General features: G+C 32.2%; 2 protein-coding genes across 4 annotated transcripts in view; one reads left to right on the top strand and one right to left on the bottom strand.

Annotated features, from left to right (window-relative positions):
* The window catches only part of LOC134695011 (uncharacterized), a 101,439-nt gene that overhangs the window by 37,450 nt on the left and 37,179 nt on the right, over nucleotides 1–26,810 (bottom strand). For all 3 annotated transcript variants that reach the window (XM_063556145.1, XM_063556146.1, XM_063556147.1), the window contains exons 26-37: nucleotides 25,863–25,912; nucleotides 24,818–25,026; nucleotides 22,989–23,066; nucleotides 21,880–21,963; nucleotides 17,295–17,378; nucleotides 14,250–14,344; nucleotides 13,401–13,472; nucleotides 9,411–9,719; nucleotides 7,591–7,777; nucleotides 7,005–7,165; nucleotides 4,778–4,980; nucleotides 3,017–3,188 (exon numbers count right to left, since the gene is read on the bottom strand). In XM_063556145.1, coding sequence (XP_063412215.1) covers nucleotides 3,017–3,188; nucleotides 4,778–4,980; nucleotides 7,005–7,165; nucleotides 7,591–7,777; nucleotides 9,411–9,719; nucleotides 13,401–13,472; nucleotides 14,250–14,344; nucleotides 17,295–17,378; nucleotides 21,880–21,963; nucleotides 22,989–23,066; nucleotides 24,818–25,026; nucleotides 25,863–25,912 — 1,704 coding nt within the window. The remainder of the gene's footprint in view (nucleotides 1–3,016; nucleotides 3,189–4,777; nucleotides 4,981–7,004; nucleotides 7,166–7,590; nucleotides 7,778–9,410; nucleotides 9,720–13,400; nucleotides 13,473–14,249; nucleotides 14,345–17,294; nucleotides 17,379–21,879; nucleotides 21,964–22,988; nucleotides 23,067–24,817; nucleotides 25,027–25,862; nucleotides 25,913–26,810) is intronic.
* On the top strand, nucleotides 902–2,618 carry LOC134695256 (uncharacterized). Its single transcript, XM_063556474.1, has one exon. The coding sequence runs from the start codon at nucleotides 921–923 to the stop codon at nucleotides 2,616–2,618; it is 1,698 nt and encodes a 565-aa protein (XP_063412544.1). The 5' UTR covers nucleotides 902–920.

Genomic DNA, 26,810 nt, shown 5'->3' with positions numbered 1-26,810 from the left:
CTTTACCATGTTAACAGAATAACCAACTATTATAATCATTTTTAATTATGTTTCTGTTGTCTTGGTCTGTTTAATAAGCATTTAAGATATCAAAATTTTAGATAACATGAATGGCTTTTCCAATTTCAACTATCTAACCAAAAACAGATTTTCAGTTTTAAATTCTTTTTGATTTTATAAATTAATATAATACAAAACTTTTATTATTGCTGCAGCCTAGAATTTTGTATAACAACTTTTAAAACGAAGAAAAAATACACTATACATCTACATGCTATTTTAGTTTTCTATCAACTATAAACTATATGCAATGAGGTGTTGTCCCATTTACATTCATATCATATGGAAACATACATACTAGAGTAGATGATAGATAAAACTATCAAATTTTAACTCAATATTTTTTTATCTTGGTTATGATATACTTTTGATTTAATTGTTATGCAAGTTAAATTTAATATAAACTGTAAATGCCAAAATATAAAAATGATTTTTTTACATATGATATTCAAAAATTCTCCTGTGCAGATCTAGGGATTACTATATACATGATATATTACAGAAAAATATATAAATAGCCAAACTATGAACTGGTTGATCAGATAAAAAGTTATAAATACATTTTATACCAGGAAGTAAGTTTTATCTTAGGACTAGGTTATTTATTTTCAATGGGTAATTTATTTCAATGTCAGTTCATTTTTATTATAAAATACTTTATGTCGGTTACAAAACAACTACAATTTAAAGATATGCATTAAAATAATAGAATGATTTATCAGAAGAATACTTGGAAAGAAAAATAAAACTAGGAAAAAGAAACTTTTCTGATTTGTTTCACCTTGTATTACATCAAATGGAACAATCTAAAAGGTTCAAAGTCCGAAAGATATCTATTTGATTATACATACCATATAAAAATGGCTCAGAACTTAATGGTTTGTCAATTCTGTGAAACTTCAAATGAACCAAAATATAAATGTGTAAATTGTGATTTAATTCTGTGTGAGGGATGTAAAATTAAAATTCATACAAAAATAAAGAAAACTGAAGTTCACCAGGTACTTGATCTAAAAGAATTCAATAACTTAGGAGCAAGTGAAACTATTCGTCATTTAGACCTGAAAGATATTCAATGTTCAATTCACAATGCAGAACAATGCATTATTTATTGTGAGGATTGTAAGGTGTTGCTTTGTGCAGTTTGTCTTCTAGAATCCCACCAAACTCATACTCTAGCAAAAATCACTGAAGTGTATCATAAAAAGGTAAAAGAACTTCAAGAGTTGGAAAACAAGATTCACCAGGAATTGCCTTTTTATGCTGACCTTGAAAAAGAACTGAAACAGACTCAAACTGTGGAAAATGACCAATACAATGAAATAAAAAAAAGGATTTTGAAAAAGGAAAGTGAACTTAAAGAAAATATCACTAAGCAAAGGGAGAATCTAATCACAGAGTTAGACAAGCTGTGGAAGCCAAGGGAAGACGAAATTTCAAAACAGTTGACAGATACTGCCGAAAAATGTGATGCCCTTGCAAGAAACAAAGCTCAAATTGAAGAGACTTTCCAATCCCACATTGCAGATGATATTTTTACAGCTTCTGGTAAACTGGACAAAGATTTACCTACAAGACCAGGGAATACAATATCTGAACAAAAAATATTATTTTCAGAAACAAGATTTAGTCTTGAACATCATGAAGAAGTCTTTGGTTCTTTATTTACCATTCCTGAGTTTAGAATCACTGGATCATTTAGATTAGAAATACAAGACAGCATCTACAGGATTCAAACTTTGGGAAATAATACTAATATATTGTGTACTTTTAAAAAATCAACACTCAAATCCTTTGAACTTAAAGATTCCAAATGTATCACTACAAGTGTAGCAAATGATACTGAAGTAGATATTATTGATATGACTAAAGCACAGGATAATAAATTATTTTTCACTGTTTTTAAATCGGTGCCTTTTAAATCATCAGAAGTCAAACACCTATCAATTTGTACACCAGACAGTAAAGTAGAAACATTTACCTCTATTTCACCACATGATGCCCAAGGAATTCATGCAACTAACAATAACATTCTAATAGGATTTAGGGATGCTGGTCAACTGTTTCCACTAAAAGAGGAAAGTAGAAGAGGAATACTTGTGTATGACTATATCTGTAGACATATGAGAACATATGAGTATGATACAAACAATCAGAGATTATTTACCTTGCCAGATGTAATCACAACCAATATAAATGAGGACATCTGTGTAATTGATAAGACAAACAATAAACCATGGGAAGGTAGGGTGGTTGTCCTTGGCAAACATGGGAACCTAAAATGGACTTACAAAGGTCATCCCCGCATAAATTCTAAATATAAGTTTAATCCTGCAGACATAAAGACCACTTCAAAAGGTTTAATGTTAGTCTCAGACAGGGACAGCAATGCTGTTCACATGTTATCTATGGAAGGTTGTCTGGTCACTAGTCTGAATGAAAGTCATGGTATTGAGAGACCTGTGGCTCTGAATATAGATCAATCTGGTCAGCTACAAATAGGATGTTATGAATATAAAAGTAGGCAGAGTAAAGTTCTCACTGCTGATATTTCATGATAAAGACAAATATGTTATTATGAAAGTATTCCCTTAACTTGCTATGATAAAATTAAAAGGAATTTGATAATGATGTGTAAATTTTGTTACGATTTCCAAGCTCATTTTTTTTTAAATTTTTAGTGAAGACTACCTATGTTATGTCTGCATGTTTAAATGGAGTCAAAAGTTTCGTAAGGAGTCCTGTCACACATATTTCCACCTAAAAGTTTTAAATAACTAATAGTACAAATATCCCATAATTGTATTTCCTTATTGCACCAACATGACTAACAGATGCCATTGCTGATCCGTAGGGATAATAATGTAGCTATCTCTGATTGTACATTCCTTTTCATGCAATCAAATTATAGAAAGAGGTTTTACTGTAAATGTTGTTAATACATTTCTACATTTACCTGAGAGTCTATGAGTCTTGGTAGTATAATAGCTAGAACATCTTGTCTGTCAACACCGATCACCTTCAGGGTACTCAATGCATCCATTTTAAATGAATGGTTATCTCCACTTAGCTGTACAGACAATTTACTGATAATTCTGTCTAGGTAATGGTCCTGTATACCTATATCCCTGAAAAGTAATAAATATTTTTTTCTCCACTGTAGTAGTTTTTCCTGTTTTAGCAGTCATAATCATTCATCCTGTACTAAATTTGAACAATTGATTGTATTGTAAATTCAGAAATTATTACATGCATTTATTCTTGAGATTTTGTTATTTTAGACTGAAATGTGATTTTTATCTTTGCAATATTTAAAAAAATCCTGTTTAATTCAAATCAAAAATTTCAAAATGAAAGTTTAAATTGTTGTGACTATAACCCTGTTGCATTTTTCGCAATATTTTCCAAATTTGCAGTAACCAAAAAATGTCTATTTATCCCCCATAATCATCAACTGATCTATTATATATATATTCTTTGGATATCTAGAAGTTAGACACACTAATTTTGATCATTGAGAAGCTTAATATTTTTTTAACAAGAGAACATGATTAAAACATTTGGCAGATTTTTACAGAGTTATTTCCCTGTTGTGTAATGTACCACATTTTTATTTTGATGACAAAGCCTTGAAAAGGCACAGAAGTTTGCAAGTCACCGTTTGATAGTTATTCACAACCCATTACTAATCCTTTAGGCCCATTTATTGCAACAGGTAGTTATTGTAGCTTGATTTTGCCCTAATAAAGTGTGGTCTCAAACAAAGATTGAAGTGTTTGTTGTTATTATATATAAACTTAACATCAATCTATCAAACTGCATCCCAAAAAATACATGCAACAACATTTGTAACATTCATTTTAATTGGATAACGTCACACATTTACATGGCATCAATTGACAATTGATGCTATGGGACGTACGCGCAAGCGCAGATGGCATATGACAGATTTTAAATAGATATAGGAAGATGTGATGCATGTTTTAACGTTGTTTTCTATCAGTTTCATTAGGATGGAGATAACAATATTGTATTTTAAGCTCTGACGGCATCAATTGGGGATTTACATGTATTTGGCAAAACTTTTACGAATTTTGGTCCTCAATGCTCTTTAACTTCGAACTTTATTTGGCCTTTTTAACTATTTTGGATAAGAGCGTCACTGATAAGTCTTTTGTAGATGAAACGTGCGTCTGGCGTATATATAAAATTTAGTCCTGGTATCTATGATGAGTTTATTCAGATGATGAACTTGATACCAGCAAATAATAACTTATTCAAGGTCATATAGAGATCACAACTTGCTCCTGTCATCAATCTTATAAATATTAGCAAACCAAATGAAAAATATTAATCAGGAGATATGGTATAATTGCTGATGAGAAACAAACAAAAGATACTAACAAATAACATTTTTGATTTGAGCGTCACTGATGAGTTCACCTGTCTGGCGTACATATTAAATTTTGATTCCTGGTATCTATGATGAGTTTATTTACACCACAGAACAGCCTTCAACAATGAGCAAAAACCCATACGCTATAAAAGACTTGTGAATTACTCCAAATAAAAAGTGTTTACTACCATGACTACTGGGACAAGTTCAATGTTACACAAACCAATGTATAGAATTGACACATTCACAGATTTACTTTTTACAAGTCACATCACAACAGCCTTCAACAATGAGCAAAACCAGAATCAATATTACACAAACCTATGTATAGAACTGATGTAATCACAGATCTTTTTATGGAGATCCTCGTCTTCTGTATCCAACATTCTGATTAGATTCTGGAGGATGGAATCAAACGAGGCTGTGCCATGTAAATCAGGTAAAAGGTCATCCATCAGTTGGCGAATTACATCCATATCTACAGCTGGTAACATGCCTTTCCTGTGACCTGACTTACTGTCATCCTGTAATAGTAATATATATTCTTATTCAACATTGTTTGTAACAGTCATTGTGATTGGATAATGTAGCCAATCTTCAAAATACACAGTGACAATGGCAAAAAAAGATTCATTTTATAAACACAGTGACATTGCCATAAAAAGATACACTGTTTACCAATATATATATATGAAGATGTGGTATGGGTGTACGTGTCAATGAAACAACTCTCCATCAAAGTCAAAATTTGTGAAAGTAAACCATTATAGATCAAAGTACGGTCTTCAACATGGAGCCTTTGCTCAAACCTTACAGCAAGCTGTAAAGGGCCTCAAAAATTAAATGTGTAAAACCATTCAAATGCGAAAACCAACAGTCTGATCTATAAATAAACAAGAAACACTTATGAACCACATCAACAAATGACGACAACCGAACATATTCAGGCTTCTGACAGAATGGAACAAACAGATGCAATAGACTAATTTAGATATATAACTTCCATCACTCAGAGTTTTTTGCAAATGATGTTGATCACACATAATGTCCAAGACAGTTGTAAGCGTACCTTTTTCTGTGGTCCAATTTACAGAATTTCAAGTGTGTGAAATGTCCTAGTGTATTTATTTCTCTCTTGTTTTTATTCATTAAAAAAACAAGAGTGCACACACTGAAATGTCTCGCCTTCTTTACTAATCCTTGATACTATCTTGATAGACCTAAATATAAAGCTTTGTTTCAACTGTCACATAAACTCAACATTAACCATGAAAATGAAACATTGATCAATGAACCATGAAAATGAGGTCAAGGTCAGATAAACCATGCCAGGCAGACATGTACAGCTAACAATTCTTCAATACAACAAATATAGTTGACTTATTGCTTATAAATAAAGACAAACAGACCAAAACGCAAACACTTAAAACTTAGAAATGGACCGTGAAAATGAGGTCAAGTTCAAATAAAACCTGCGTAACCGACATATAGATCATAAAATATTTCCAGACACCAAATACAGTTGACTTAATGCATAAAGTATTAGAAAAATAGACCAAAACTAAAAAAACTTAACTTTGACCACTGAACCATGAAAATGAGGTAAAGGTCAGATGACACCTGTCAGCTAGACATGTACACCTTACAATCATTCCATACACCAATTATAGTAGACCTATTGCATATAAGTATAAGAAAAACAGACCAAAACACAAAAACTAAACTATAACCACTGAACCATGAAAATGAGGTCAAGGTCAGATGACACCTGCCAGTTGGACATGTACACCTTACAGTCCTTCCATACACCGAATATACTAGACCTATTGCTTATAGTATCTGAGATATGGACTTGACCACGAAAACTTAACCTTGTTCACTGATCCATGAAATGAGGTCGGGGTCAAGTAAAAACTGTCTGACAGACATAAGGACCTTGCAAGGTACGCACATACCAAATATAGTTATCCAACTGCTTATAATAAGAGAGAATTAAACATTACAAAAAATGTTAACTTTTTTTTCAAGTAGTCACTGAACCATGAAAATGAGGTCAAGGACATTGGACATGTGACTGACAGAAACTTCGTAACATGAGGCATCCATATACAAAGTATGAAGCATCCAGGTCTCCTACCTTCTAAAATATAAAGCTTTTAAGAAGTGAGCTAACACCGTCGCCGCCGCCGGATCACTATCCCTATGTCGAGCTTTCTGCAACAAAAGTTGCAGGCTCGACAAAAAACCTAGCAAAGTGTGTCATGGAATTTTAACACTAGGGAATCTGTTCCAAATAGGCACTGCTAAAAAAGATTTACTATGTATACCAAATGAAACTGCCATACAGAGATTCATTGTTTATACAGTGCCATTGCCATTTTAATATTCACTGTTTATACACAGTGACACTCACTCACTGCCACAAGTTATTTAATTGGTCCATTAAGTATACCGTACCTCAAAAGTGACATTGCTATTTCAAGATTCACTGTTTACACACAGTGACACTCACATAATTAATTGAATTGGTCCATTAAGTATACTGTACCTTAAAAGTGACATTGGTTGATTGTTCATCTACCACCATATTGGTCAGTCTAAATGATGATTTAGTCCTCTCTCGACTCTTGGTCCCTAATGACCTCCTCATCCTGTCGGGGGTACCCATATCTAAATCTAGTCGGTGCAAATCAAACTTCTTAGACTTTACTGAAAGATAAATAATCATGATCATGATTAGTGGTCAAATTTACAGGGGATGGGGGTGGGGAGCTTCTCCTATGTAAAATTACTGTGGATTGATTATTAGGGGGCTGTTTTCTCATAATGTAAATATATAAATTTGGTGCAATTTCACAGAGGCAATATAACAACGGGTGATAAATTTGTGTACTAATCTTTTTGCCATATTGATTTACAGGAAATATATACAGGAGTTACAATTTTCCTATAAAATAATTGTTTTTTTTTAGGAATTTTCGCAAACAACTAATATGTTAATAGGAGGTGTTCTTAAACCCAAGCTGGATGTCTCTACCCACATTTGTATGTTGAGATATGATAATAAACTGTCACATGAGCAGTTAATGTGACACAGGCAGATAAAGGCTCGACATTAGTGTTTTAAGACTTACAATCATATTTTGGAGTAGTGGGTGTTGACCGTCTCCTCTCTTTAAGTCCTCGTTTGGAGGAGGATGTTGACTGATTAGATAGAGTAGAACTGGCCCTGATAAAGTTTGACATCTTCCTCCACGGAGTCGTACTATTGGTTGATCTTCTTCCGTCGTCATTGTCTCCCCAACTTAATGGACGGAAATCCTAAAATATTTAAACAGAAATTTTAGCATTTTATTTTCTATTTACTGACCATGCAGGACCCTCATGTGTAGTCATGGTCATTAGAGCTAATTTCCTAATGGTAAAGTAAGACTTTGGGTAGCTTGCTTGCTGTGTTTGTATATTGTACTTTTGAAATTGGGATATCATTTAATCAAATTTAGATATGATATTTACCGCTTTAACTATATGCATATTGATATTGTTTGCAGATGTCAATCTTTATTACAATGCTTGAGCTAACGTTTATACAAACAAAGCCAGCAGGCCAACTCAAGTCTTGCATGCATTAGGAAATTAGCTCCAAACACCCCCTAGTTGTAAGAATTTGTAATATTTGTAACTATTGGATCTCTTATAAAAATGTGCTGGGTTTTACTTCCTGAAGACTTCAGCACTTCCAGTCAACTAACAAATTGTAAACCATGATTAAGTCTAACAATGGGGGTACTCCTAACAGTGAAGGAAGATACTGAGTAGAAACATTTAGTGAATATACACAAGACGACATAAATCATATATCAATAGACTATTCTAAAGCATTACTGCATATATTGAAAATACACATTCCCTATGTATAAAGAGCCTGTATCATTGAGTAAAAACAGTAAACATGCGAGCTTGGTCAAACCAAAATAAATTTGTTTAGAATTTCCAAAAAAAAAGCTAAAACATAAGAACACACAGTTATTATCATCATTTTCATGCTTAAAAAGTATTTTAACACACCACCTAGTACCCGATATATTATAATCAACATGAGAATTTGTTTTTCTATCACACATACACATTTTGTATGAAGCTAGTTCTGGTTACTGTCGCTATTCTAACGTCTGGTCTTAAAAGCCATTCATAAAGTTTGCCAGAGTGCAGTTTCCTCCCTACTGCATATTGGAGTACTGTGGATTCATTAATTTTCGTGGTATACCAATTTTCTTGGATTTCATGGGTACATGTTAACCCCCCAATTCAAATGTTCAACGAACTGTAACTTTTCTATATGCTTTGTTTGCAGATTGGCATAACCATGAAATCAAACATCCACTAAAAAGGCAATTGTTCCTCAATCCACGAAAATAAATGAATCCACAGTATTATTATACATAAATATGAATACAAGCCAAACCACAAACTAGTGTTAGAACTACAACAAACACACAAAAACACACACTCCAATAAATGTAATGACACACAAATATATCATAAGAAAATATTTTGTACAAACAATGAATACAAAAAATACAAGCCAAGCCATAAACTAATGTTAGAATTGACAACAAACACACAAAAACACAAATAATAAATGTTAAAACACACAAATTATTATAAAAAAACTATGTTATTCAAACAATGAATACAAGCCAAATCATAAGCGAGTATTAGAAATACAACAAATCCACACAAAAGCACACACTACAATAAATGTTATGACACACACATATCATAAGAAAATATGTTGTACAATAATGAAAACAAATAAAACTACAAACTAGTGTCAGAACTACAAAGCAAACACTCCAATACCTTATAATTAAAGCAAAATATGCAAAACAAACAATGAATACAAGTGCACCACAAGCCTGTGTTAGAACAACACACACACACACACCAATACCTTCAAATCAGAGCCAGCCCTTAACAAAGAGTATGGACCTCCGACAAAATCCTGACCGATCTCAGCCTCGTAACCAGGTGGAAAGATATCAGTATCTTCCACTGGCTCGCTATCATCAAACTCAATGTCATCGTCGTCACTGTCAACAACCCTGACCTTCTTCTTGCCACGACCTCTGCCAACATTACGAGGTCTAGAGCCAGCACCTCCTTGTCGAGAGTTATCTCCCTCTAATTCACTCTCATCTGAAGAGGAGACTTTGTCATCCTCACTGTTTTCATCCAAGAATTTCAGATACCTGGCTTTAACCTGTATCATTAACATTTATTTAAACTTATAAATTGTATTATTCAAATATTTTAACCTATTCTGTATTATTAATATAGTTATTAACCTACAGCTCTATTATTGAAAAAAATCTAACTTAACTGGTATATTAACTTATTTTAGCATGCATTATTTTAGCTAAACCTATCTATTTGGTATATAATTAATTTCAACTGTATTTTTAATTTACATAACTTCACTTCTTATTATTAATAATATTGTAAATGCCCTTTTAACTTAATCTGTGCAATCAATGTATCTAAAGTTATTTAGATTAAATCAACTTAAACAAAAACTTAAACCTTAATTAGAATACACAAAAAAAACTTTAACCAATAGTGTCAATATAGTTTTACTCATATTTTCAAAATATTTTAAAATACTTGACTAAAGATATCTAAAATAGCTAAATTGTAAAGGTATTTAATCCTAAATTTCACTCAAAACATATACTTAAATGATCAAGAAAAACTAATCAACTTATTCATTCTATCATCAGTATCAGAATAACATATACACAGTGAATATTAATGAGAAAATAACCACCTCATCACCCACTCTGCTTAGGTTTTAATTTTTAACTTTTGCTTGTGGAGACATTTTGTGAATTAAATGGATTTAAAAGTGCTAATGTGCTGGAACATCCTAAATTATGGTGCTAAATGTGTACACTGCATAATCAAGACAACTCTCCACCAAAGACAAAATGAAGTACCACAGGTTACCATACGGCCTTCAACAATGAACAAATCCAATATTGCATAAAAGCTATAACAGGTCACAATTTTTTTTTTATGTTAGCATTGAACATTGTATCTGCTGACTTGACTATTAAAATTCAGGATTGTTTTATAAAAAAACATTGCAATATTTTTTCAACTTTAAAACAAGGTGTTTGAATATTACCTACAGCCATTTAAACATTTTTAGGTAATGAAGTATGTTTTTGCTAAGCCAATTGCTACAGGTGACTTTTAACTATTAAAGTTCAGGATTGTTTTCTGAAAAACATTGCAATATTCTTTCAAACTTTAAAAACAGGGTGTTTGAATATTTCCCACAGCCATTTAAACATTTTAAGTTATTGAAATATGAATTAATTGCTAAGCCAATAGGTATTGCTACAGGTGACTTTACCTCCGCTTCACCGATGTTGAGATGTTTAGACTTCAACACTGGATACATGTATTCAAACAAGAATGTGTCAACAGTACACGGATGCCCCACTTGCACTATCATTTTTTATGTTTAGTGGACCATGAAATTGGAATAAATTCTCTAATTTGGCATAAAAATTAGAATGATCTTATCAAAGGGAACATGTACACTAAGTTTCAAGTTGATTGGACTTCTACTTTATCAAAAACTACTTTGACCAAAAACTTTAACCTGAAATTTGCGCTATCATTTTCTATGTTCAGTGAACCGTAAAATTGGGGTCATAACTCTAATTTGGCATTTAAATTAGAAAGATCATATCATAGGGCACATGTATACTAAGTTTCAAGTTGATTGGACTTCAAATTCATCAAAAACTACCTTGACCAAAAACTTTCACTTGAACGGGACAGACAGACAGACGCAGAGACGGACGGACGAACAGAGGCACAGACCAGAAAACATAATGCCCCTCTACTATCGTAGGTGGGGCATAAAATCAATCTTTCTTTAAATAGAAGTGAAAAACTGAAGATTTCATAGACATGATAGACATCAAAATTTAAACTTCACACTTAATTATGTGCAGCTAAGTTCAAGTAATAACCAAAATATATACATACACCAATCATCCCACACCTCCTCAGACTTGTGAATTTTAATCAAACAGTGTGTGCTAAATATCAGTGAACGTATTATAAAACCAATAATTTTTTTCATTAGGAATGATATTTCGTGCTTTGTGCATGAAATACCTTTTTATTTGACCCTGATCTTTGTCTGGGAGGTTCTGGTTGAATGATTTCCATTTCGTAACCATCAAAAATATCGGCATCAGTTATAGCCTCACTATCATCAAAGTCAAGGTCATCATCACTATCGTAAACCCTGCTCTCTTTTTTCCCTCGTTTTCTGCCATGATTAGGGCGTCCCCCATATCGAGGTGGACGAGATATTTCTTGTTCTGATTCTAATTCAGTCTCTGACTCATCCAAAAATTGTAAATACTTGGCCTTGACCTATATCATTGAGTTTTAATTAAACATATATTCTGTTTGTCATATTTACCTTACTTTTAAATTGCACTAACTCCAAGTTTTTGTATAAAAATGGAGGGAAACAAAATAGTGCATTTTTTTCTGACTTTTTTTCTGAACTCATTTATTTCTGTTTGATTATAGGTTTATGCTGAATTGAAACATATATATAGACTTTAAAAAAAAAATTGCATCTTTTAGGGATATCAATCCAGGAAAGTGGAAGGATAATATGTTTACTGGAAGTGGTGCGACCTAGTAAAAATAGCAAACAGAAAGTAGAAAATAAATGTTTTGACTTCAGGATTGCGTAACTTTTTATTCTTCGTGGCAAAACCCGTTTTTTTCAATTAAATCATAATTTCACATTAGTACATACATGATATGAACATGAATTTTTTTTTCTATGTAGCATTTTTTATTTTATTATTTTCAAAGATCAGCTGTTTAACATGTAAGCCTATGGAGCAGTCAATTACAAGACTGCAACCTCTACTCCCATGGATAATTATAACAGGGGAGATAATTTCCTTTTCCCATTATTCCCAATGATGATTATATCAGGGCGAGACAATTTTCTATTCCCAATGATAATTATAACAGGGGAGTTAATTTCCTATTCCCACTATTCCCGTTGATAAGGGTGCTATAAACAGTTTCGTATAAAAAACTAGGGGTTATTCCCCAACTAAAAATAGACTTGGAGGGAAGTCCCTTTTTATCAACATAATTGGTAAAAAAGTATCATGTTTTTTATATTTGATTGTAAAAATAAGTTAATTAGCTTCAATTAAAACAGGTTGAATGATTAAAATAATTTTTAAAAATTAGATTAAATACACATGTTTTAAGGGGAGACAAACTGTAAACATCCTGTTTTTTTGGCAGTGAAAAGTGCAAAACTTATTTGCAGCCAATGTAGCTCTTTTCGGAGCAGGCGAACGTAGCCTGAAGCATAAATTTTTAGAAAGACCAGGTAAAAACCTATGAAATTCATACAGTTTTGAATATGAAAAATGTGAATGTATCATGTCTGCATGGTTGTGCACATGGCCTGATTTCATGTTTTTTATGCATAGATTAGGCAATGTTTTTCCCATTTTCTCTGGATAAAACTTTTTGGTACTATTAAAAGTACAATTTATTTTTATTTCATTATAAACTAGAGAAAATTCTGATTCTAATGATATCTAGATTTATACAAGTATCTTCATTAACATTAACACCACTTAGGGTCAATTATAGATGGTCCCTCAAAATATGAAGTCATAGAAAAAAAACTGTTGATTGCACCCTAATCAAAAACAGGGGGAGACAATTTTCTTTTCCCACTAGTCCTAATGATAATAATGACAGGGATCCTGAAAGAAAAGGAGATAATAACCTCTTCCCTTTGATAATTATATACAGAGATCTAGTAACAAGGGGAGATAATTATCATGGTCCAGTTACAAGGGGAGACAGTTACCTCTTCCCAATGATGGTCCTCTTCTGCCTGTTCTTCTTGTGTCTTTGTAACTGGAGGCGCTGGTACCTTTATCTATCAACAGAATTTCATTAGTTTACTCAAAAATCAAATAAGGTGCTAGCTTTTATATAAATCAAATTCAAATAAGGGCTGTTCCATTTAAACACAAATAGTTGCCAAGTGAAGGCATACATAGAGACAGTTTCAGAAATTCTCTTAAACATTTTCTTTACACAAAACAGTATTTGAAACCCACCAAAAGATAAGTAGTTATCAAAGGTACCAGGATTATAATTAAGTACGCCAGAATACATTCATCCACATACATGTAAGACTCATTAGTGACGCTCATATCAAAACAAGTACAAAAATTTCAGAGTGCCTTCACAGAGTCCCATTGATGTTTATCATATTTCTATTCACACTATTGCATTGACTTTAATGGTCAGTAAAAAACCGAAATGCTTGTCAACATACTTTGTTTCAATCAACTAAAAGTGATTTGTAGGTGTTCATCAAGATTTTTTTTTTAATGAGGAAGGTGGGAGGATTTTATATTTTAAATTACTTTATCTCCAAACCCTTTCGCTTACTCAAAAGAAATACAAAAAAACAAATTGTAACAAGAAGTTTTGAGAAAAGAAATTATCCGTGGTTACAGGAAATGAACAAATTTGGAAATCATACTTTTTTAAATTAAAAAAACCAAGACAGCCCGGGAGGGGATTATATTTATCAAATAATTCTAATTGCCCTAAATGTTGCTTGAGGGAAAAATGAAATAAAAACAGCTTTAATTGTTTGTCAAATGTCATATTCAGTATAAATAGTATAATATTATATACTAACAGATTGTATAGTCCATGTATCTTTCTTCTTTCTAAGTGGTGATGATGGAGCTACGTAGCCTAGCTCTTTCCTCACAGCAGAGTTTGGAATGTAACCTAACAAAAATATATAAATATAATTGTTATATATTATGGAAGTTGTTTCACTTAAAATTGATTTTAGAGGGGATATTTACATACATTGACCTATAATGGTTTACCTTTTTTTAAATTGTTATTTGGATGGAGAGTTGTCTCATTGGCACTCAAACCATATCTTCCTATATCTATAACCCTGATAGATAATCTGGTTTCAGTGGTTTATTTTAACATTATCATGGAATGGTTTTAACAACATAATTTTTAATTTCTAAAAGTGGGTCACAATAAAGGTACTTTAAAGCATGGATTTTTCTATCATTCCAAAGGGTTAATTAGGACACATTTACAATGGTTCAAACCCTACATTTTCCAAAATGATCTAAAAATGTTATTTCATCTCTATTATTCATGACAGCTGTGTTTATTTTGTTTGACTGCTAGCTTTATACCAGAAAAAGCCAACAAGTAACAAGAGGCTGTCACATGACAGCCAACTGGATTTATTAACATTTATTTGTGAAAATCGTCAATATCTAATTTGACCTCCATTTTGTCATCAGTATCAACAAATAAATAAAGGGCTGCGCTTTAGCGCATGACACACCCGTTGCTATAAAAGACGGGTGTATAAATTATTGTCCCAAAATTGGAAAATGCCCCCTTTTTTAAGCATAAAAATTCATAACACGGAAATGCAAAATCGGAAATTTATAAAAATTGAAAGAGAGCTGACATCAATAGATATAAACAATTCACCAAAGTTTCATGGACATTGGTGAAAGCTTTTTTGAGTTATTGTCCGAAGTGTTAAAAATCCCCCTTTTTTTATGAATAAAGCCCCATAAATCCAAAACTTTAAATCTGAAATTTATAAAAATTGAAAGGGAGCTTACATCAATAGATATAAACAATTCACCAAAGTTTCATGGACATTGGTGAAAGCCTTTTTGAGTTATTGTCCGAAGTGTTGAAAATCCCCCCTTTTTTATGAATAAAGGCCCATAAATCCAAAACTTAAAATCTGAAATAAAAAAAATAAAAAACGGAGCTTACGTCAATAGATATAAACAATTCACTTAAGTTTCATGGAAATTGGTGAAAGCCTTTTTGAGTTATTGTCCGAAGTGTTAAAAATCCCCCTTTTTTTATGAATAAAGCCCCATAAATCCAAAACTTAAACTCTGAAATTTATAAAAATTGAAAGGAGGCTTATGTCAATAGATATAAACAATTCACTTAAGTTTCATGGAAATTGGTGAAAGTGTTTTTGAGTTATTGTCCGAAGTGTGGACGATGGACGGATAGACGGACGGACTTTTTTATGAATAAAGCACCATAAATCCAAAACTTAAAATCTGAAATTTAAAAAAAACGAAAGGGAGCTTTTGTCAATAGATATAAACAATTCGCTCAAGTTTCATGGAAATTGGTGAAAGTGTTTTTGAGTTATTGTCCGAAGTGTGGACGACTGACAGACAGACGGACAACGGTATACCATAATACGTCCTGTCTAAAAGACGACGGGTGTATAAAAATTTGAAAAGCTTTGGTTAAATGGTTCATGAGTAAATGCAACAACATGAATGGAAACACCCTTTTTTTATCTTTCAAGAATCATAACTCCTGAACAGTAAAAGTCAAAATCGTCATTATTGAACTTGACCTTCATTTTGTCATCAGTAACGACATATTAAAATTTGAAAAGCTTTGGTTGAATGGTTCATGAGTTAATGCAACAACATGAATGGAAACACCATTTTTTTATCTTTCAAGAACCATAACTCCTGAACGGTAAAAGTCAAAATCCACATTATTGAACTTGACCTTCATTTTGTCATCAGAAACGACATATTAAAATTTGAAAAGCTTTGGTTGAATGGTTCATGAGAAAATGCACAGTCACGACTGAAAACCCCATTTTTCAATCTTTCATGAACCATAACTCCTGAACGGTAAAAGTCAAAATCCACATTATTGAACTTGACCCTCATTTTGTTGTCAATAACGACATATTAAAATTTTAAAAGCTTTGGTTAAACAGTTCATGAATAATTGCATGGACATTTGGTTGCCGCCTGCCTGACTGCCGTACATCCCCAAATCAATAACCAACATTAACCACAAATCTGGTTAGTAAAACTAGAGGCTCTTAAGAGTCTGTCGCTCACCTTGGTCTATGTGCATATAAAACAAAGGAAACGGATGGATTCATGACAAAATTGTGTTTTGGTGATGGTGATGCTTTTGTAGATCACACTTTACTGATCATTTTTGCTACTTACAATTTTTCTCTTGGCCCTTTAGTTACAGAGGAAAACATTTTGTAAAAACTTAACAAAATTTACCAAATTAATGAAAATTGTTAAAAATTTACTATAAAGGGCAATAACTCCTTATTAAGGGGTCAACTGACGATTTTGGTCATGTTGACTTATTTGTAGATCTTAATTTGCTGAACATAATTGCTGTCTACAGTTTATCTTTATCTATAAAAGTATTCAAGATAATAACCAAAAACGGCTAAATTTCTTTAAAAATTACCTTTTGGGGATGGCAACCCAACAACCAGTCGTTCAATTCATCTGAAAATTTCAAGGCAGATAGATATTTACTAGATAAACAAGTTAACCTGTTGTAAGATTTGTTTTAAATCCTTTGGTTTCAGAGTTATAAGCCAAAATCTACATTTTACCCCCTATGTTCTATTTTTAGCCATGGCCGCCATCTTGATTGGTTTTGTGGGTTACTGAACACAATTTTCAAACTAGATACCCAATGATGAATGTGGCCAAGTTTGGTTAAATTTGACTCAGTAGTTTCAGAGGAAAAGATTTTTGTAAAAGTTAACGACGACGGACAACGACAGATGATGGACGCCAAATGATGAGAAAAGCTCACTTGGCCCAGAGGGCCAGATAAGCTAAAAAACATTGATTCTAAAGCAAACACATCTCTGATAACTCACCGTCTGGTGCTATTATTGGCTTTCGGTTGAACAAGTCACGTTCCCATTGGGATAGCTTCTCATAGTACAGTGTATCACTCTTTCCTGTAACAAAATATAACCATCAAAATCACTATAAGAACTCAATACAATTAAGGCCATAAAATTTAAAAAAGAATAAGTTTGTTTGCCCAAACGCTACCTACCCAGAAAAAAGCTGCCTACTCAAATTCTTTTATTGCGTTTACAACTCAGTCGCACTTTTGGCAAAAATAAAAACCTCGCATTAATTTCTGAAATTACAGTATTCTCTTTTATATACCATTCCTTCAGAACCGGCTTGATTGAACATTTCATCAAATATATGCAGGGCACTGACAGGTGATACAATAAATGTGATGGCTATTTTGTCTCTTTAATTCAAAGTGCTAGATAGCAACTGCGGAAAGATTGAAACAAGTAGATATGTATGATTTCAAATATGTACTATCTAATTACATCTTTGATGTTTTTTCCTAAACCATTGTCTTTTTCATGTTTGTCATGTTAAGTTTTTATAATTTTTATTGCAACAGTTGAACGGCAAACGATTTAATGGCTTCTAAGGTCAAGACATTGGTCACGTGATAAAAGGTCAGAGTTTACGATTTTTGGTAAACGTGCACGCATCGTGGTTTTTGGACTCGTATTGTCTTATTTGTACTCGTACATTGATAAAAACCAAAGAGTTCAATTCTAGATTGAATAAGCTTCCTTATTTTATATAATTATCATTAAAAAGTGTTGTAAAAATGTTATAAATTCACGAGTGAAGTGAAACTTTTTTTCTGAAAATTTGCGTAGGTCCACGGAAAATCCTTTATAATTCCTCAAATAGGTTTGGTAACGTGTTGAGGGGTATAAAATATGAAGTAAAACCATTTTTTGCTTCTTTTAATACTTTATCAGATCACAAAAACCCCGGATACGCAATTGTGTCAGATTATTCGTTGCGAAGCGGAGATCAAAGGGAGATAACTCGGTACGCGCATCGTAGGATATTGCAAGTTCACAACAGTAAATTCGAGTAAAATTAATGATTGCAGATATATTTCGGCAATTTCTTCAGTAAATTTTCAATATTCTATGTTCCTCTACTGTTGTAACATTAAAATAGTCATGGGAAGGTTGAATATGACATTTTTTTTCAAGTACTTACAGGTTATTGAACACTTCCAAAGAAGAAAATTCTGAACTTGGACTTATTGTATTTTCTCAAACACCCTTTTGGTAGATAGAAGGATACAAGAGGGGTTTATCAGTTGTCAGTAGAACCTGTGTTACAATAGAATTGAACTTTTCATTGCATGAAAGCAAACTGAATATGGAAACAAAGGAAATATAGTCTTTAAAATTGTGAACATTTATACTTTTGAATGAAAATAATATGAATTTGCAGTGGACAGAAGTACATGTACAATGCTTGTTTTATTGTACCTCCTTTAAGATACAGTGGTGGATCCCAGGGGTTCTGGTGACCTCCTCTTTTATGGAAGATTAATGCATTTGAAATCAGGGATCATATAGTTAACTCTCCTTTTTATCCTTGGTTGAGAATACCACCACTTATGTTTAAAATTGTCTGGATTCACCCTGAGATAAGAACCTTTATAAGATGTACAAGTTATGTTGCTTGCCTTAATCAAGAGAAAATATCTGAACCCAAAGAACCAGAAAGGGATTTAGAACATAATAATCAACACAAAGATAACTGAGCAAAAGCTGTATTGCAACCTGATATCATGCAGTTCTCATCATAATTCCTATTATATGTATTATTTCAAATTTTGCTTTATTTTTCTTCTTCTTATATTTGAATTCAATAGTCCTGCAACCAACTGTTGAGTGCATTCAATTAAATTATTGATTGAATAATAAGCTATAAAGCTGACCCGTAAATAAAGTTTGGAAATGCTTTGTTAAAATACAATAGTGGTATTATATCATAAAATATACTGAATCAACTTCAAATTTAATCCAAATTCATACTTACCTGCTCTAAAATGCATAATCAATTGAAAAACAAAAACCTGAGAACACTACAATGTATAACATAGAGATTGCACGGCCACTTCCCATGTTATAGTAGTCATAGACAAAAATAAAACTGACTTAAATTAAGTATGTTAATGTTTTTTTGTAAAAAGGACAACAATAAGATATTTATTATTCTGATATTAGAAATAATCTCATAGTATCAAATAAGAATGTCAGTTCTTTTAATTGAGATAATCAATTTAATCACATTATTTACTTTTATAAAAAAAACTCATGATATTATCTGTATTTACAATCATGGACTATATAAAAGCTTGTCAACATCTCACTTACTTCAAATGCTTTTAAAATTAACCTGTTAGTACTAAAATAAAAGAGATGTGGTATAAGATAAGATATTTTATTCCAATTAAAAAGGCCATGAAGAGCAAAGTAATGTGTTACAATGATTTATATAATTGACACAATAATGTTGATATAAATCAGATAAACATGAATATAACCAACTCCATTCTTAGATTTTAAACCACAGCCAGACCAGGGCCACACATATATTAGAAAAAAAGGGTATAACAATTATATCTTCTATTATCATGATTATTAAACAGGCAAATATTCTCAAAGTCTTAATTAAAACAATATCTGTACTATATTTATAGTTTTCTGAGTGCAAAACATTTATTTTAAATTGCAACATTTTTCAATATCTCTAGATTTTCTTGAATATGCCAATTAAATTTTGCACTTGTGCTAAACATTTCAAATTTTTTACAACTTATTATACTGTCATTTAATTCTTTTCTTTAAAAGTTATAAAGGGGAAACTGACATTTAAATATGGTATAATTGCCAATAAGATAACAGTCTAGAAACTTATCACCAGAGTCCAAGTACCTGTTAGCAGTGACAGTTAAATTACAAGTCACTTTACATACATCAACAATGAATACATTCCATTGTTTTCAGGCAAATGAGGAAAATAAGAGTACCAATAGCTTTTGTCTTACTATATGTACAAGAGAATAATAGAAATGATAATATAAATAAGGAATAATCAGAGACAAAAAAGACAGGACTTAGCCATTGGACTATATGTAAAGTATTCCCTTACTAATCCTTGGAGGAGCTGCTGTATACTTTATAGAAAAAAATATGTTGAGGATTTGGCCCCATCAATCAGGATTTTAGACATTTAATACATAATAATGTCAATTGCAATCTGCTCTATTTGTTCCAATGTATAATGAGTATAAAATTTTATACCTAGGGTGGGAATTAAATGTCTTAAATCCATGCATGTTTATTTACTCTATTGTTCTTTGTGTACATAAAATGTACATGTATATGAAATATATCAAATGCAAAAAAAAATGCTTTAATGTAAATATGGTAATTTGTAAACATCACATTGCACCCTCACTATTTAAAGACCTAGTAAAGGAAGTCCCTGCACCTCGCTTGACCAGTTTCTTAGACAAGATGTTTTATATAACTCTTGAAAGTATAACACGATAAAGGTTATTGCTAAGTATATATGTAACATCGACGTGCAATTAAGGTAAAGCAAACTGTCAAACATAAACAATCTACCACGTGTTTGTCGGCTGTACTTGAATTCAAAACGACCCATCAGGCCTTATTTACACGAATTTTTGCTAAAGCAGACAGCTAAATATGTCTGTTTACCTTATGAGGTCTGTAAAGAATGGATTTGGTGGTATGACTTGTGTATGCATGGAAATATAATGAAGAAAACATTGATTTTTACCGTAACTTTTGAATACACAACATTCCCAAGGTATCCCCACAAAACACATGGCTACTTTGTAACGATGGCTGGTAACGTATAGCCACTTTCTAACGGCAAATCTAATTGGATGATCTCCAAAGATCAATAATAAAATTGCTAATAAATGATTGGATATGAAATTGTGTCAGATTATAAATAGAGGAAAAAATGTAAACATTGAAATCCGCCATTTTGACGTAGGAAACAAACTAATTTTCAATCTTCGATTAAAGGACATTGCGCACATTGCCAGCGTATCATGCATAACCAGTCATCTGCAAATATATCTTTCAATATGTTTTTTACACTTACTTTTATATGTTTTAGTTAATTTAATGTTTTAATTTACTACAGAACGGGACATCGTTCTCAAAGATGCCGTAGACAAAATTATAGGTGGCGCTGTTTGTGGGCGTAAACCTTTTACATACGGGTCCTTTTTTTGTCGACAAATTGACCTTTATCTGTCAGATTCAAGCGTTTGCCTTCCAACTGCAACCTCAAACTGTAACGGAATAGAAATTCCTTCATAATATAAGTTCCAAAAGGAAAAAATATTCTGGAATATCATTTTGACGGGAATAAATATTACTGTAACAGTAAATGTTTGTAACAGAATAAATAGCATAGAATATTTGTTCAGGTATTGTAACATTCTTTATAACAAAGTTTGTAGTGGAACTTCTGTTAGGAGGAACAAATATATGTTGATAAATCTGTAGATTTAAAATAATCAAATAAAATTAATTCAAAGTAAATCTATTTTTTTTTATTCCATACTTCTCTCTTCCCTTGCTTTTTCTATCCTCATCCTTTTAGCAGGTACAGGTGCCGGAGCTGAATAACCTCTATCAAATACTGAATCTGGAAAAAACAGGAACAAATACTGTATAGCGGGTTATTTTTTGCGGGGTGTAAATTTTCGCTTATTTTCGCGGATAGAACAAAATCGCCAAAATAAATTCCGCCAATTTAAAAGTGTACATGCAAAGGTAATGTTAAAATGTTGAATCCGCCAAAATAATAACCGCCAAAATTTTTCGTATACCTTATTCAATGAAAATCGCGAAATTTTACACCCGCGAAAATAACCCGCTATACGGTACATTTATAATTGAAATTCTTTCAGCTGTGTACACATTGTGTTTTTAAAGTAATAATTATGATAGCGTTACCGGAGAGCATGATTTTACAAACAAAATCATTTTTGTCTCCTTTAAACCCATTGATGCTTGATTTTCTTCAAAACTGAATGACATTTGTTTCTGTGTGTCGTCATTTGAGATTCTGCTGTGGTTTCAGTGCACAAAACCGCCAATTTGGTAATTTTCCATTTCTTATTGAAGAAGGTCATTCTACTGATTGGAAACACTAAAATAATCTGTCCCAATTATGATCACATCTCCCAAGCAGTCATTTATGGAACTTATCAAGAGTGACTGCTTAAGGTGGTACCATGCACCTAGCTCAAAATTAATTTGCATGTCTGGTTTAATTTTCATAAAATTTTGACAAAATGTTAACTTTGACCACTTAGCAAAAATATAAAAAAATTCAAAATAATTGAACTACACACTTTATTTAAAAATTTCCATTGGACTCACAGTTATATTTATCATAGAGAAGATTACTATTGCGTAAACAATAGAATGTGATAAAAAAGAGTTATGGATGTGATAAAAAAGAGTTATCTCCCTGTAAAGGTTGATTGACTCCATGAAAATTCCATGGATAAGATGTATAGAATGTTATTACTAATACACTATACTTGCGTGTATCAAAAAGAAAGAGATCAGCCTTGGAAGATTAAGATTTCAAATCAGTAACATAAGTTTTTGATTGATTCATGCAATCTTTACTCAAAAACAAAGAATAATAAGAGTTCCTACCCTCTTCGTCTTTCTTTCCAGTGTGTCTTGCTATCTTTTCTTCTTTTTTATGACTTTCCTTTTGAACTTCTTTTACATCTAGATGGAAAAAATTAGGTCAGATGAACAACTTTGAAGAAAAATGTACAAGTTCTTTCCTTTTGTGGGGCAACAATGAAATAAAAATTGTTGAAAACAGAATTAATTGGACCACACTTAAAAATATTTTGGTTTGCCCAAACCCTACCCAAAGGTTGAGACAGTGGGAAGTTAGGTAGGCATTTTCTTTTTTTTTTCAAAAAGAGAAATTGGAGTCACTAACAGAAAGCTGAATACTAAAATTTATGATAAAAGGGATGATTTTTCATTTCCTATCGTTAATTATCCCTTTTTAGATGGTGACGTTCCCTTGTAACCATCTTACGGTGTTTATATATCTCAACTTGTACAATTCGCTTGTGTATGTAACAATGTTTTAGATTTTAACAAGAGAAATTTATGTATTACTGAAAAATTATTACACCAGGGTTTTCAATATCACAAACTTATTGAGTCAAAACATTTACTAAATTTTATCATCGGTTTAAAGAAATCATTCGTAAATATAGCTCAACATGCAGACTTTTTATACGTTCAGGTATTTCACATCCAATTTTTTATGGAAATATTCTTTATAAAGCACAAAGGTGTCAGTATTCACCTCAGAAACTTACAAAACCTTTGAATAGACTTATTAAGAAGGGATATAATTACGATACTGTTGTCAAGTCATTAAAGATTGCATATTTTGGCGTTAATATTGAGTCACTGATAAGGTCTTTGAGTCGGAACTAAACACATTTATTCTAAAAACAGTTGTTGGTATGACACGGGTTATGTTCTTCTCATATATGTTATGATGGTATGATACTAAACCCCTAACGGGAAGGATTGTGCCTGATGTTCATATGATGAAGACATAATCTTTCAATTAGTTTAATTGAAGTCTGGAGCTGGCATGTCAGTTAACTGCTAGTAGTCTGTTGTTATTTATGCATTATTGTCATTTTGTTTATTTTCTTTGGTTATATCTTTTGACATCAGACTCGGACTTCTCTTGAACTGAATTTTAATGTGCGTATTGTTATGCGTTTACTTTTCTACATTGATTAGAGGTATAGGGGAGGGTTGAGATCTCACAAACATGTTTAACCCAGCCGCATTTTTTCGCCTGTCCCAAGTCAGGAGCCTCTGGCCTTTGTTAGTCTTGTATTATTTTAATTTAGTTTCTTGTGTACAATTTGGAAATTAGTATGGCGTTCATTATCACTGAACTAGTATATATTCGTTTAGGGGCCAGCTGAAGGACGCCTCCGGGTGTGGGAATTTCTCGCTACATTGAAGACCTGTTGGTGACCTTCTGCTGTTGTTTTTTTATTTGGTCGGGTTGTTGTCTCTTTGACACATTCCCCATTTCCATTCTCAATTTTAATAAACACCTGATACCTCAATTTCTCTCTTTGAAAAAAAGAAGAAAATGCCTACCTACCTACCTACCCACTGTCTCCACCTTTGGGTAGGGTTTGGGCAAACCAAAATATTTTTTAATTGTGGCCTAAAGGGCAATAATATGACAAAGATTTGGCTATTATTTTTAGATTATTAATCATAAAGCTCTTCAACTGTTTCTGTTCTTAAACATTCTTGGTTTTCAACTATTTGGCTTTGCATAATTAGGGCCAGGTGAGCTAAAAATGTGAGTTTAAATTATTTCGTTATAATAAAAACATTGCGCAATAATTCAATAATTTCTAAATTAACAACAGTAAGCAAAAACATAAACAATATAAAATGTAAACAAAATTTCTTACACGATGCCTGAAAACTTTTAGTTACAGCTGGTATTTCTATAAAATCCTGCTTCACAATAACTTCTTCAATTTTAATATCAGGATTACAAGGAGGTACCCTAGGGGATAATTCCAAATCTTCTAAAATATCTTCTTTTTCAACAGGTTTCTTCTCTTCTGTCCTTTTTGTGAGCGATAGGGAAAACTTTGGCAAGGCTTGTGGATCAAACCTTTGAATAGACAAATATTAAATATATTATCCATTCTTTTGGTAAGCAATAGAGAAAACTTTGGCAAGTCTTGTAAATCAAACCTTTGAATAGACAAATTATGTTCATATGCAATAGAGAAAACTTTGGCAAGGCTTGTGGATCAAACCTTTAAAAAGACAAGTACAGAACAAATATTGAAAGAATTCTATAAAAAAAAATATTTTAGCATGCCACTAGGTCAAATATAAAATATATTTAAAAATATATGCAATGATATTTTAATAAAAAAAAAAAACAAGAATGTGTTCATAGTTCACTCATGCCCCACTCACACTATCGTTTTCTATATTCAGTGGATCGTGAAATAGGGGTAAAAATCTAATTTGGCATTTAAATTAGAAAGATTATATCATAGGGAACATGTGCACTAAGTTAAAAGTTGATTGAACTTTCAACTTCTTCAAAATCTACCTTGACCAAAAACTTTAATCTGAAGCAGGAAAGAGGAACCAACAGACACACAGACCAGAAAACATAATGCCCCTCTCCTATCTTAGGTGGGGCATAATAATTATTTAGCTTTTTATACAGCAACTTATTATGGGATATTAGTAAAATGTTGCATTTGAGGGTTCAACTTCAAATAATAACATAATCTTAAAAAAAAAAGAGGTTAAAGTGACCTACAGTTATAAATAAAACTGGGAAAAGGGGAGTTGGGATGGGGGGGGGGGGGGGGAGGGGTTACGTCTTAGGCAACAATATTTAACAAGTAAGAATGTGTCCAACTAGATTGTACTTACCAAGGTTTGATTCTATGGTTGTAAGAATGTGCCCAACTAGATTGTACTTACCAAGGTTTGATTCTATGGTTGTAAGCTAAAGGTTTTTCTCTGACTTCATCCTGCAAAACATAATTCAAGCATGAAACTTTCCAAACAATTTTTTTACAGATCTGACAAGTTAACATCATGGTTGAGTTGCTGAACAAATATAAAGTCCTTCTCAAACTCATATTAAATTAATTTCTGAGAAACTATTTATTGAACAAACTGATGGATGGACAAGGTGAACATAATAGAGCATAAAATTGAGAATGGAAATGGGGAATGTGTCAAAGAGACAACAACCTGACCAAATAAAAAAAAACAGCAGAAGGTCACCAACAGGTCTAATAGCCTCCACTTTAACCCTTTCACTGACAAATCCGTACCAGGATTCACACTTCAGACAGCTGACGATAAGTCCCGGTTTACTAGGATTGGAATACCACTTTTATATTTCCAGCTCATAACCTTGCAATCAAGAGTTATCTTTCTTAGTTTGAACACCAGGATGAAAGTGTAATTTTTAAAGAATATCTAAGAATTGAAGCCATACTTGTATACTTTTTTATTTACATAAATGCTGTTTTATGTACAAAAACATTTTGAATGGCCGTCATTAGTGTAAGTAATTTGTTCAGCCTTATTGAATTTTTCACCCTTTAGACATTTTGGGTTAAAAAGTCGAATTTTTGGAATTTCATCCAAATATGAAAAAATTTGGTGTTGATAATAAAATTGAGAATGGAAATGGGGAATATGTCGAATAGACAACGCAACCAAAGAACAGACAACAGCCAAAGGCCACAAATGAGGTTTTAAGGCAGTGAGAAAAATTTGCACACAGAGGTGGTCTTCAGCTGGACCCTAAATATATAGTGCACTAGATGAAATTGAAAATGGATGTCTCACCTAACTCCAAAACATAAATGAACTAAAATTAAAACCATACAAGACTAACAAAGGCTAGAGGCTTCT

This window comes from Mytilus trossulus, chromosome 13 (genome assembly GCF_036588685.1).
Source record: "Mytilus trossulus isolate FHL-02 chromosome 13, PNRI_Mtr1.1.1.hap1, whole genome shotgun sequence".
NCBI classification, from domain to species: Eukaryota; Metazoa; Mollusca; class Bivalvia; order Mytilida; family Mytilidae; genus Mytilus; species Mytilus trossulus.
Note: the sequence above shows the minus strand (reverse complement) of the source record. Positions and strands in the feature narration are given on the sequence as shown.

What these genes read in the sequence shown, in the direction of transcription:
- LOC134695256 (XM_063556474.1), top strand. Translation starts at nt 921, where the DNA reads ATGGCTCAGAACTTAATGGTTTGTCAATTCTGTGAAACTTCAAATGAA.